This window comes from Sparus aurata, chromosome 2, assembly GCF_900880675.1.
Source record: "Sparus aurata chromosome 2, fSpaAur1.1, whole genome shotgun sequence".
Classification (NCBI taxonomy): Eukaryota; Metazoa; Chordata; class Actinopteri; order Spariformes; family Sparidae; genus Sparus; species Sparus aurata.
Window position 1 is genome coordinate 25,009,341 of NC_044188.1, and position 13,880 is coordinate 25,023,220.

Consider the following 13,880-nt stretch of genomic DNA (forward strand, 5'->3'; position numbering starts at 1 on the left):
AGCTGCTGGAATAAAGCCAAATAACGTGACTAAGCCTTGATCTTTGACTAAAACGTCTCTCAACGCTTTATTTATTTTTCATCTGTAAAACCCAAATGTAACATTTACCATGTGCACACAGACTTGGTGACACTTGTTCTCTAGTCTTTGCAGACCTTGTTTCTCTACAGTTTCTGCCTGCTGCACGTGCACTAATTGCTGATTGGCTTCCGTAGTTATGTCATAGACCAATGGGCGTTTAGATAGGGGAGAGTTGGTCCGACAGGCGTCAGAGTGGGTTCAGCTGAGGTGACGCACAGAAGAATCACCCTATGCAGCAGTGTGTTGAAGGTGGGCCACAACCACGACCGTGTCCATGCTGTTCCTCGATACAGGATCGAATGATATGACGTTTTAAACACCGATTATGCGTTTTTAAACATTTCATCGCTACATCAAACGGCGGAGTCAAGCTGGCAAGAATAAGCGCCAGGATTTCAAAATAAAAGCCCCAAAGTGGCCATTTTGGATTAAAGTCAACATAAACCCTCACTGATGGGATTTAAAAGCAATAACATGACTCTGAATTGAGTTGGGTGTTTTCGGGCTGGCCGCAATTGCTGTCAAAACCTATTTTCTGTCATCACTCGTGTATTTTATTTTGAAACCAATCGGATGTGGTCTTCCGATTCCGGATAGTTTGACAGACGTCGCCAAATCTCGAGCCGTTTTCGCCGCACGGTGTCTTATCACACCCGGGGTGTTTAACAAAGAAGAAAAATGGATCATGTTGTAGCGCAACTCCGACAGACAACAATGTAAACATGGCGCTGTTACCTAATGTCAGCGTGGCTCGGCGCATTAAAATTGAGCATAAGGGAAGAAACGACAATTATTGGAAGTAATTGGCTGTTTTTTTGCATTTGGAGGTAAGTAGGGGTTCTTTTCACTTTAGAAAGAGCATATAACGCGTTTAATATGCTGACTTTGTGAAAGCCGTGATGTTGCTAAACCTCAGTACTTTATATTAGCGCTTGTTTTGTAACTTCGTCTCGGGTGAATTATTCGCCTGTTGACGACCCATAGTGTCGTCTAAAATGTCGACCCCTTATTTTGTGCTTTTTTTTTTTTTTTTTTTTTTTTTTCGTGTACGTTCACGGTCAATGTGAGAGGAAGTGTATTTGTAACAGAGGGCTGGACTGAAAGTTGAGTGTTACATAACAGAGGGGGAGGGAGGAGGGAGGGAGGGCAGGATGGGTGCCGCTGTTACAGCTGAGAGCGAGGTGTGATGCCTTCACGGAACCACCATCCACTTCGAAGAATCAAAAAGTCACGTGCCGAGCGTACACAAATGAGCGAAAAAGTTTAACAGGCATCCTCTCAATGAAAACGGAAAGCGAATATATTTGTGTGAAAGGTCGAGAGTACTGCTGCAGTGCAGATCTTATCGCAGTTCATACTCGTGTCTTTTGTAGAGATCCCTCACTCCTCTTGGAGGCAAAGAACTCAACAGACAGCACAGTATCAAATGTCTGTCGGGGTCGATTTAAGAGTGAGTTCCGGCTGATAATTTCCCTTCTCTCACATGGGCTACGTGCTGTTCTGTTTATTTTGGATTTGTACTTTGACCATCAGACTAATGCAACCAGTTCTCGAAAGCAATCAAGTCCACTGAATGACATTGTATTAAAAGCTTCTGTGAGTGGAAGTATTAACTAAGGAGTGATGTCCTTGCGTAGATCAGAGAGAAAATGCTTTATTTATATATTTACATAATGCACATATAGCACAAGGTTTATGGCACAATAGAATATCAGATAAATTGAATCGTGTGGGAAGCATAGTATCCAATGAAGTTCTTTAGAACATATAGACTCATACTATATAATCGAAAGATTGATTAATTCTGCATTGAAATGTTAAGAACTGACCAGCTTTATTATAAGCGTTTTTTAGTGTTTTTTTGTTGTGCACTTACAGCGTCCTCAATATCCCCAACAATGGTTTTGATCCCAAAAGTTTAAAAGTAATATCTGAGCTCTCCTATAGTCTGTAAACGGCTCCAGATCAGAGTAGAATCTGATGTGAAGCTGGGTGTTAATTCCTCCAGAAGGTCCAGCAGCTGCAGTGCTCATGCCACCCTGCTCTGCCCAGCCCTCCCCTCACAACATGCAGAAAACTCCTTTTGTTTGGTTAGCCGCAGACATTACATATTGTGCCTTTAAAAACATAATATTTATATCAGACACACATGTAAGGGCCACATGTGGAGGACCATTGTAGCTACTATGGCTTTAAGATTGATTGTTGTCATACAGCTGGGTATTAGAGAAAATAAGATAAAATAAATGTTTAACCCCTGGACGAGCTGTCTTGTAAGAACACTAGTTGACTGTGTGGCATGTGTCTGCCTCCTAGCTCGAATTACAACATTTTATATGGCTTCACATGCAGTGGCGTACACAGACTTTTTGAAGGGCAGGGGCGAAAAGAAGGGCACTTTAGTGCGCGTTTTGGCTCCCAAGAGGGCACTTTAGCGCGTGTTTTGGCTCCCAAGAGGGCAGTTTATCATGTTTTAACCAGCCAAGGGGGGAGGTTTAGTGTGTTTTGGCTCCCAAGAGGGCACTTTGGCACGCTTTTTTGGCTCCCAAGAGGGCACTTTAGCGCACATTTTGGCTCCCAGGAGGGCACTTTAGCGCACGTTTTGGCTCCCAGGAGGGCACTTTAGCGCACGTTTGTCAACAATTGGGCCATGAGGAGGGGCGACTGCCCCCCCTGCCCCCCCTTGTGCACATCACTGTTCACATGGTAACCTTGCATGCCATTGGCTGCGAATATATGGTGGATATGCACGTGTTCACACATGCACAAAAACAGTGGGAAAGGTGGAGGAGGATTATACAGATCGAGTTAACTGTTTTTTTTTTATCTTAAATTTATCATTTGTTGTACAAAACTTATGCATAAATGTAGAGTTTGGGCACCTTTTAAATATACACAACTCCTCTGAGTACACAAATTCAGTACAGTGCTGTTTACCTACTTTTTAATATATATATTTTAAAAAAAGCATAAATATCTATACCAATCATTAGAGGCTAGATCCTCTCCCTGCGAGAAATGAGAAATGGCATTGTGCAACCTGGGCAGGTGTCTCATGAGACTAAAGCGTTGTTTTGTTCAAATGCTGATGATTCCCGGTGTTCAGAGACGTTCAACATATTCTCTAATTAGGGTCCAGTATGCCGAAGGAACAGCCTTGCTCAAATGAGCACAGTGTTTGTGCTCCATCCAGCAAGAATGCTAAAGATAAGAGCAACAGCACGACTCTGATGGCAATCCGTAAAAACAAGGACGCAGACAGCTCCAGTGGACGGGGGTCCCACTGCAGTTCTGAAAAAGACTCTGGCTACTCTGGTGAGTAAATTTAGCACATAAATAACTAGAGAATGACAATTTGCCAAGCTTTGTTCTCTCCGGCTAGCTCACATAGACTCCCATTTACAAGTCAGCTCAAGCTTTGATCAATATAAATGCTGCATGTGATGAACAGTGCAGTATGTTATTTTCTTGAATTACAAATTAAACAATGATAAGGACGTTATTGTGCTGACTTTCAGGTTTAATTTGATTATCCATTGACATGTCATTATGAATGTGAGGAATATACCAAAAAGGAGTTGAAATATGAATATACACCTTACCCTCTCTTTTCCCTTCTTTGGATAGTATATGTTTGCATACTGTGATGTATGGTAGTAATACATAAGATGGTATAAAAAAGGGCAACAATATCAATCCCAGCTTATGTCATAAAAGGCCATCAATCCCTTAGTGTGGTTTCACTCTGTATCCATCAGCATTTGTCAGTTTGCTCCATTTTAACTTCTCTGCAGACGCCTCAGATTGGCAGCAGACAGATGTGGACGACCAGCGGAGCAACAAAAGCCAGTCCGGAGGCAGTGAGTTTGCAGAAGCCTCACAGTCGGGACAAAACCAAAAAACTGGGCAAGGGAATTCTGTGAATCCTACCCTACTGCCAGCAGGCCATCAACTTTCACCCATTTACATCATGAACAACATGGTGCTCAAGCAGGTAAGACAGGAATAGACACTAGTCCTGTGCTGACAATGATTCTCTTAAATTGCCCATAGAAAGGTGTGAAATAGCTTGTTCCCAAGGCAGTGAACACCAGAGACCTGGGGTTGAAGGGTTGAAGAGAGCTGAAGCATAGAATAGGTGATGTATAAAAAAGACAATGTTAAAAATTAAGTATCAAAGACAAACGAATGTCAGTACAAGTTCTGGCTGCCATCTATTTTACATGTATTCTAAATAAGTGAGTTTTCAAATTGATGAAAGCCAAAATGTTTTTGTGTCATTTTACAAAAACAATCATAAAGCTTTTAGAAGCACAGGCTATAGATGTTTTCAAAAAGTATTTTATTGTAGTCTGTAGCCTGTATGAGCGGATTATATGGCCTTGCAGCCTCACGCCCCCACACAGATTTTGACAGTCAACACAACACTGTACATACGGCGGATGTCCGTAAGAGCTCAATTTGCAAGTCCAAAGGGTGGATAATTGGATTCAAGCTGCTGTTTACAAATGAGCTGCAATCTGTCGGGCTTGTCTGAACTTGAGCTACTGTTTCATAACCAAAGTTATGGCCACCCTGTTGTTAGATGGCCATCTCAAAAGCTCTGTATAGACTACTATGATGCATTAGGATGTCAGTTATTATTGCACCAGGTTAAGATTTCCGATATGATAAGTCTACAACAAATCACGGCTTTGGTAGTCGATTATTCTGTGAAACCCCTCCCCAGTCCTCCCATTTGATTGCTTTATAATCGATGAAATTTACTCATACCCATTAGTTGTATGCTGCCCTTTGCACCTTGTTTTATCTTTATCTCCTACAGCAGGACATGATCCAGAAAACAGGTAAGCTGCCCCAGAGGAATGGAAGCGGGGGGACCAGCAGTTCTGGTGATGCCCACGTGATCCTTTTACAACAGCCCAACTTGTTGCTGGCCACCCTCCAGCTCCACAAGCCCTCGTTTCGAAAGTCCGACGCCACGGGGAAGAAAACAAATGGCACTTACCTACCAATTCTCAACTCCTACCCCCGCATTGCACCACACCCCAGCAAGAAGCCGCCTGATAAATCTTCATGCAACGATGAATCCCAGAATCTGAGCAAGAGGGTGTGCACCGAGCATAAGAATGATGACACACTTGTGAATCTGCCCGAGCAGCACCTTAAGAAGCAACCCAAATTAGCAGTCATAACCTCTGGGCTGCCAAATTCACCTTCAGCCAGAGATAGTCAGTCCTCCTCCAGTTCCACAACTGTCTCCTCAAGCTGGAGCTCCACATCTGGCTCCTCCATCTCAACCAGAGGGCCTCACAGACATGGCAGCGGCAGCGGCACTCGCCATCGCCGTTTCCTCAACACAGTAGAAATCCTCAAACAATCAGGTCTGCTGGACATTACGCTGCGCACAAAGGAACTGCTGCGCCAGAGCAACAGCACAGAGCGAGACATTGCCCAGCTGCGCCAGCACACTGAGCTACTGTGTCAGGCTGCCAGCAACCCCACCTGCAGCCTTAACGGTCTCACAGCCTGGGAGCATGTACACCGGTGCATGGCAGAGTCTGGCAGCTACCCCGACCTTAAAATCCTGGAAAATGTACAAATCCAAGAACCACCAAGTATTTCCACAGATGACACCAAAGGCCCACTAGCTGCTGAGAGCTCAGAGGGGCTGCCTTCGCACGTCTTCGCTACCATCCCAGAACCAAACCACACCTGTCCTGTGCCACAGCAGTCTCACTCAGGACAAGGCAGGGAGCTCGAGGCCGGTTTTAAATCTTCAGAGGAAGTCACCGTTATGCCTCCTGATAGTTCTACTGGTTAGCACAATCTGCAGTGCCTTTTAAAGGGGGAATTACTCAGGGCTGGCCAGTGGAAGGCTAGTAGTTAATTTGGATATCATATGTAGATTTAATGGTTTATCCCTGGTCATTTGAACCTAGTTTTATAAAACAATATATCAGCTGATGTATTATACAGTATTATCAAAGAATAGCTGACAAACAAGCTTTGCTAATTCAGTGTCAAAGCCTGTTTTTTTGTTATTTATTATGACGCAAAATCAGGAAATGTTGGACTTTTACCAGCAGCCCTTAAATCAACTCCTATACAGATGAAATCAAGCTTGATGAAAGAGTAAAACACAGCAGGTGTCTGAAAGTCCCAACAGGAAAGCAGAAAAGAAACTACACTTCATTTGGTTAGAAGCTACTAAAGCACAGAGAGATAAACACACAAGACTTAAAAAAAACATATTTCTGTCTGGTCCCCTGCACAGACATATACTGAGTATTGAAGAGGGGTCATTGTGGGGCAGTCACTGTCCTGAGACATCGCTGCAAGGAGGTGGGGTGGACGGGCTTTGGCCCCACTCTGGAGATGGTCCATCCTAGTCATGACTCAACCTTCGTGGTTAAACTGGTGATAGAAATGCGAATCGGCACAGCATGGTTTGACTGGGTGTGACCAAAAGTGCCAATGAAAAAGCCCCATTTGAAATCTGAAAGTTGCTTTTTAAATGAATGAATTGCACTCAAGTGCAATTCAATCCCGAGGCACCATCTTTATTTCACATAGCCTCTGCAGACTTTGAAAGGCCACACAGACGAGTAGAGGAGCTTGTGCATGTGAGCCACTTAAAGGATTATGTAAAATATAATGCGTTCCTCTGGAGGCACAGGAAACTGGCTCACACAGGTGGTGCTTAATGCATGGATGAACTACGGTATGTTTTATCCGTTGAGTTGGTCGTTTCACTGTCAGACCAGCTTAATTCAGGGAAAAGATGATCCATCTCCTGGTAGGTAAATGTCTCTTCTGACCTGCTTTACCCGAGAGGGATCCCAGCAGTCCAAACACGGCGATAAACAGGACTGTGGCCTTCGAACCAACGCAGCTGAAGCTCAAGGCTCCCACAAATCCTGAGGCTCAGCTGGTGTCAGTTTTTCTGCAACGTCACAAAGTGCACTACACTGGACTGCTGCAAGGACTTCTATCCAAATACTTTTCAACGAAGCCTTAAAAACTCTCTTTCACTTGGTATTGTTTCGCATTTCCAGGGCACAACCTTCACACGTTATCACACTCATTTAGCTCACTGAAGTCTTTGTTCGGTAAAAAAAAAATACAGACTATGAATCTCCGAGATAATCAGTTATCATATTCCCTCTCATGCAGCAGCTTTATTGTCTGCTTTTTCTCTGATGATGTTTCTCTTTCTTTGCACCAAACTTTTGATTGTTGTTATGTGTTCATCTGTTTTTAGATGGGTTGATGATGTCATAGATAGAGAGAAGTTGGCATTGTGCGTATGGGAGAGTGTGACAGCTTGTAAGTACAGAAGTATGTCGGCCCAGTGGTTAAGTGCATGTGGTATGTGTTTGATTATTTTTCGTTCCTTCAATTTCTTTGTGCATGTGCCAGCCATGCACATATTTTTGAAATTTAAATTGGTTTATACGGTATATTTGTCATAATTTTCAGGTATTTAAATAAAGCGATTGCATTAAAAAGAGACTCTTTTAGTGTTTCAATTTGTGATATTTATACGCTTCTACGTCTTTGACAGCTAGGGTCAGAGACATTATGTTTTCAGGTTGCCCTTCTGTCCCTTCTTATCATTCTTGTGAGTGCGATATCTCACTGGCATTTCATCAGAGTTGGCACCAGCGTCCTCTTGCACTCAAGGATGAACTGATGAAAATTTGGTGGTGAAAGAACAAGGTCACAGAGCACATTAAAGGCCCAAACTCAAGATTTCTAACGTCTAATTGAATAAAATGATGAAGTGATGACATTTTATATTCAAAATATAATAACAGCTTCACTATGACATCATAAAACTCTACAAAACACTTTTCTGGCTATTTTCAAACAGTATAACTGAGGAACAGAGGGGAGACTGTGACCAGTTAACATTTGTGGGATGATGAACGCTAATCTCGGATGTCCTCTTTTAAATTGAACATGAGTGAGAGAAGAACACATTTTACACTTTGTAGCATCTTTGCAACAACATCAGTATATGAAGCATCGTCTGCTGTCACGGCTGTGTGTTGTATCAGAAGCAGCTTTATTGGCCCAACACGTGAACACACACAATGAAATTTGACTGTTTTTTGTTTCTCTCAATTAACTTACAAAGCTTTAGGGGGTTGTCGAGGCGCCGTGCGACGAGGCTCACTATCACTCCTCTGTACGCCTCTGTAAACGATGGCACCCTCTACTGGAATCATACAAGTTTATATAGTGATACATTATCAGACTCCTTCAAGTTTTCACTACATTCTGTATATCACGGATGTTAACTGCTACTTGACAGATTGGCAAAGGCATAAAACTACGAAGCAGTGATTCTAGTTTCTAGTTTGCATCACCTTGAGGTCATCCAGCTGCCTCCACGGAAACTGATACGCGTCAACAAGGCTGTGATGCACATGCAAGATACACATGTATACATGTGCTTGATCGTCTTCCTGCTCTTGAAAACCATTACAAAAGTATCCTTCCCACATTGTCCACTGAGTGCCATGGTGACAGATAGAATTCTCTGGACTTTGTTCTTTTTATTATTTTTTTCACGACAAGTAAAATATGATAGCATTGTTATCATGGAGCCAGTTGAAGAAGTAAGAAGTGTTTTTCGTGAGATATTTCTCCTCCATTGTATTTCTGGGGTCTCTTTCAATTTCAACAACATTCTGCACAGATAACAATCATTTATTTTTGAATCATTTATGATTGAGTGTACATCTTACATTGCAATTTTTAGTTTATTAAAAGATGAGATAATCGCGATTGTCTCTTTATAAAAATAACACTTTGAAAGTGTAACCTCAGCATGGGGTAATTAAAATAGAAAGCTTCTTCAATAACCACAACACTTGTAGTGATAGAACACTCTAAGCTATATCACAATGAGTAACCAGCCAGCTAAATTCAAGTCCTTAGTTGTTGAGCACATTAAACAAGCTGTTCAGGATCAATTTAAGCCTCATATCAACTGACAGCCAGCTGTTGTTGCTGATCTTCCCCGATGATGTGCTGCAGCTCAGTTTCTCCCTTTTGGGGCAGCGCGCAGGAGGGGTCAGGCTGGCACAGATAATGGAGACGCTAAGAAATTGAGAGAAATATTCAGTAGGTGAAACATGTGAAACATCTGAAACGAGACCTCTATCACATTGTTCTAATGGAACCACCAGTATCAGTAATACTGGATGTTTGATCAGATCCTCCCACAAACTATAGAGCATGTAGTTTGTACTCAATATTGCACTTGTGAGATGAAGAATTTGACTCTCACAGTTCACTCACAGATGATCTACAGATCTGGTTGTAACAAGTCTTATGTAGAGCGACTGTGGAACTGTTTTCTTTCAACCAAGCTACACCCCACGACCTTGCTACAGCAGAGAAGGACACGTGCATCTCTGTTTAAATCTAGATGATCCAGATGGATGAATACACTACAGGTAATTGATTTTTATTTTTGGGTGAGTACACAGGTACGGTGATAAGTACTGTTTGACTGAAGACAAACACTGCCCTTTTGCTTTTTATTGACATAATCAAATCTTGTTAGATAGCAATTGTTTTGCGATGGGATTTTAAGATAAAAAGGTGTCACCAAGCACATGAGTTGGACTTCAGCTGTCATTTTGAAGCTTTTAGATAGCAGCTGATTGAAAGATTCTGTCCACAGTCAGTTGGATTAATGCATTATTTAGCAAAATCTTAAAATGGCCAAATAAGATCCTTTATTCAAATAATAATAATAATAATAATAATAATAATAATAATAACAATGATAATAATAGTTGTTGTTGTTGTTGTTGTTGTTGTTGTTGTCGTCGTCATTGTTAGTAGTAGTTGTAATAGTATTTATGACAATCTATTGAACCCAACTGACTGAGCTTCCCAGTCCCAGTTGCCACTTTATACAGTGCCAATCCCGGCACAAGCAAGATGGAGGAGACGGCCAGTACCCAGCCCAACACGTATGCCCAGGCTGGATACACGTACCAGCAATTAAACGTCAGAGGTTGGTACCAAACTAAAGAACATATAAAAGCGGTCTGAGAAAATAAGAGAAGGAGAGATTTAATGGTGGGACATGAAAAGATTATAGTTAACATAAGGACATATATTTTTATACTGTATGTACTCACCAGTGAGACCAGAGGAGTGAGGTAAAGCCAGCAGATTTTAAAGAACGGGTTGGCACGCACACCTGTCATGTCATTTATGATGCCATGCAACCGCTCAGCCCCTTCATAGGAGATGAGGTTGGATGAACATTGTGTGTAGGAAACAGATCAGACTACATGTTTGTAAATGACTCATTTAAAGGGTAAGTTTTAATTTTTATGCATAAAAGATCACTGAACTAGTCACAGACTATATTCACGCGGTGGCCATTTTTCTCATGGTGCTGGGATAATGTTATGCTGCTGTGTTGAAGGTTGCAGATGTAAGTGTAGGGAATCTGACGAATTATTATTATTTCACCACTTAAGATGAAACTGAAAAGGTACCGAACAATGAAATTCTGGATCTAAATTTGGCCGTATTTTGAGGTAAAACAACATATTTGATAACCCATGGGCTAACGTTAGCATCCGGCCACTTCCTAGCTAACATTACTGATTGATTACATCCAGTGTGTTTCACTTCCAGGCCTAAATAAGTGTGTCATAGGTAAGTGTTGATGTTTTAAAACTAATTCACACCTCCACTATCATATCATGTAACAATACAAAACTGTTAACTGGAAAGTTGCTGGGAAGACAACCGCTAATATTAGCTTGCGAGGTAACCTACATATGCGTTTAATCTATTGTTTTTACAGTTGCTCATCATTTGGGAAGCTGTGAAAGAATAAGGATGTGTCAGATCCCGTCTGTTTATACTACTTGCAACTTGGCACACAGCGGACAAGATGGCTGCCATATCAATATGGTCTATTAGGAGTACTGTTGATGCCCCTTTATAACAAAGGTTACCTACCAAAAAGCCATGCCAGTGCAAGGGTTTCAAACACACACATAAAAAGGATGCAGGCTCCGTTACAAGCATAGTAGTCAAACAACTGGAACACATACATGCCTCCCTAAAGATGAGAGCAGAGACAACAGAGATTTTTTTCAGATGAAGACTGATATATCAACCAACGTCAGGTATGATGTAAGTAAAATGTCATGAGTAGGGATGCAAAATAATAAAACTACTCAATGGTTTGCATCACACGCACATCATCAGGGAGTCTTGTTATCGGCCTGTCATTTCAATTTAGAGCTTTTATCGTTTGATATCGATAAGATGCTGATAATTTCGTGCACCCCTAATTCAAAGCTGAAAGCATCTTGTTAGAACGATAGGAAAAAATCCTGATATATAAATTGTGGTTTATTGGCAACAATACACTGCCATATTGGATTAATACATAATAAATGTTCATGGTACATTACATTCTGACCTCAGTGAGCATGACGAGTTGAGAAAAGAAGCACACGAGGCAGAAGATGAGGAGCAAACGTTCCCGTCGGCCTGCCCTGCGCATTGCCATGGGGAACATATCTATGATGGTTGTCATCACCACCTCCATGGCAACAAACTGTACAGCGAAGGGAGAAAGAGTCAGTGCAATTCCAAATGTAAATGTGATCCTCTGAAAAAAAGGGGGGGGGGGGATTAAATCTTACTTGTGTGTCCAAACCCAAGAGAATGAGCATGACAAAGAAACAGATGGACCACAGTTGGGGCAGAGGCATCATGGCTATAGCCTGAGGGTTAGCAATGAAGGCCAAGCCGGGACCTGGAAACAACATCAGAGTGATGCAACAAGACTATCTGCCTGTGCTGTTTTGACAATTTAGCATCAATAACATTGTTATTTATAGGAAAATATGCATCCAGATGGTGATGAATCAAGCGACACATAAACAACAATCTACTCATTGTCACTCTCAGTGTCAAAGTGATGTTTTTAGTCAGTCTTTTGGTGAGGAAGATAAAAAACCCAGCTTGTAACAAAAAGGAGTTTGATTGTGTTTGCACAATAACTAATTCAGAATATTTTAAAGACACATAAACACAGTAAGGGCCTGACCATGAGGACATAAATGAAAATTAATGTGTGTATCCCTAAGTTGATCTACTATATGATGACGTGTACTCACAGCTCGGGGCTGAGTTACTGTTACAATGCTTGTCCTGTGGCTGGTTGTCCTCAAGATGGCAGCAAAGATTGTACCTATGGTGGAAGAAGTGCTCAGAAGTTCTGGTGCGTGTCTGTATTCATATTTTAACCCTCTCCCTAATATTTGATTCCTTTGTGTGTGAAAATATTGCCAATTTAGATCTTGTTGAGCCTAAACATTTTTTGTTGTTGTTGTAATTAATCCATGTCTGAAGATTAGATGGGAAAACTCTCTTTGATAAGTAACTACTGCCATCAACTGACATGTGGCCAAAGGCCAGACACAAACCAGATGGTTGGAACCAGTGGTTAAACTTAGCAATTTGTTGTATTCTTGATGCTTATCATATGTTGTTTACATAGTTTACTCTGTTTAATAAACTATAACAGTCAAATAAATGTAGTGTAATGGGTAGATTATAAGGTAAATATCACTTTTGAAATGATGTGGGCTCAAACGGGTTTGACTTGAAGGGCTGTGCATCAGACTGACATGCCACCTGTCATGAACTTGAGGGAGTCTTTGTGAATATTTATGACTGTTGCCATTAAGTGTAATTCATTAGTCATGTCACTTTTTGTCAGGTCTGGCAGCTTTCACTGTCGTGGTTTTAAATAATTTTGTGACCGTTTTACACTTGAAATGATCCTTAGTTCTGCCCATTTTGAAATATTTGGAGCTTTCATGAGCTCAACAATCACCTTTCATAAACTCAGTCTTCAAACATGTCTATTGTGGAAGAGTTTCTTTGTTGTAAAGATTCATGTTTTGTTTATATGTTTGGAATGAAAATTGAATCAGGCAAAGACAGTGTTTTACCATCACCCTGTCACAAATGGATGCAGCCTCGTGTTCAGTAACGCAACTGAAATATTTTCCATGGCACTCGTTTAAACACATCATCACTACTGTGGTCACCATCATGAAACATTGCAACAAAGCTCTACCTTCTGCCAGCGGGCATAGCTTCCTCCAGCAGGTTATGCTGCCGTCCTGGGTGAACTGACCCACAGTGGTCTCCAGCAGGCACAGGGGTACGCCGCAGATCACCACAAATACCAGATACGGCACCAGGAACGCACCTGCATTTTCAAAGTATACAACAATGCATACCTGCGGCACAGATTTTGGGTAGGGAGTAGAGAGCATCATGTTTACTTACCCCCTCCATTTTTGTAGCAGAGGTAAGGGAACTACATTCTAGTGTCAAACTCTGCATTTCATTCTACACAATGAAGCTCTAGGTTTAACTGTTGGAACAAGACACAAAAAACAACAACAGAAAAACAGTTTTGATTGGAGGGGGACTTTAAATGTATTCTTATTGACCGCACAAGGAAAAGCCGATATCCCCAAAGTCAGTTGTCTACTAATAAGATATAACTTTCATTTACTCTGGCACTAAGTTCTCTCCATAAGTAAAGTCATTTGTGTTATGAATATACGCTACTCTTTAACACATTACACACTTCAATAGCCACACTGTTCAAGAGAGGTTGTTCATCTTTATGTCCACTTCCAGTTGGTTTTTCTCTTTATTTTGAACAGAATTGAATTACCCGGCTGAAACAGGTTGTCAAAATGATGCACCCCATGGCAGGA

The 13,880-nt window shown here is 41.5% G+C and overlaps 2 protein-coding genes across 3 annotated transcripts; one reads left to right on the forward strand and one right to left on the reverse strand.

Annotated features, from left to right (window-relative positions):
* The first annotated feature begins 654 nt into the window (after positions 1-654).
* LOC115573336 (CLOCK-interacting pacemaker) lies at positions 655-7,596 on the forward strand. 2 transcript variants are annotated; one of them, XM_030404076.1, is made up of 4 exons: positions 655-908; positions 3,214-3,396; positions 3,876-4,075; positions 4,907-7,596. In XM_030404076.1, exons 2-4 carry the CDS (start codon positions 3,222-3,224, stop codon positions 5,903-5,905), a joined length of 1,374 nt encoding a protein of 457 aa, XP_030259936.1. In that variant the 5' UTR covers positions 655-908; positions 3,214-3,221; the 3' UTR covers positions 5,906-7,596. The 2 variants fall into 2 exon arrangements, with proteins under 2 accessions (XP_030259936.1, XP_030259945.1); XM_030404085.1 differs by having other exon boundaries at positions 4,910-7,596.
* Positions 7,597-11,077: 3,481 nt separating this feature from the next.
* Positions 11,078-11,945, reverse strand: LOC115596576 (sodium- and chloride-dependent betaine transporter-like). The gene is made up of 3 exons (XM_030441785.1): positions 11,781-11,945; positions 11,555-11,692; positions 11,078-11,188 (listed from the first exon to the last, which is right to left on the reverse strand). Exons 1-3 carry the CDS (start codon positions 11,904-11,906, stop codon positions 11,078-11,080), a joined length of 375 nt encoding a protein of 124 aa, XP_030297645.1. The 5' UTR covers positions 11,907-11,945.
* Positions 11,946-13,880: the final 1,935 nt, after the last annotated feature.

Coding starts and splice junctions, on each gene's coding strand:
- LOC115596576 (XM_030441785.1), bottom strand. CDS start 11,906: ATGTTGTTTCCAGGTCCCGGCTTGGCCTTCATTGCTAACCCTCAGGCT. Junction 11,693..11,780: donor TCTTGGGTTTGGACACACAA/GTAAGATTTAAT, acceptor TTCGCTGTACAG/TTTGTTGCCATGGAGGTGGT. Junction 11,189..11,554: donor AACTCGTCATGCTCACTGAG/GTCAGAATGTAA, acceptor TCTCATCTTTAG/GGAGGCATGTATGTGTTCCA.
- LOC115573336 (XM_030404076.1), top strand. CDS start 3,222: ATGCCGAAGGAACAGCCTTGCTCAAATGAGCACAGTGTTTGTGCTCCA. Junction 3,397..3,875: donor AAAAGACTCTGGCTACTCTG/GTGAGTAAATTT, acceptor ACTTCTCTGCAG/ACGCCTCAGATTGGCAGCAG. Junction 4,076..4,906: donor ACAACATGGTGCTCAAGCAG/GTAAGACAGGAA, acceptor TATCTCCTACAG/CAGGACATGATCCAGAAAAC.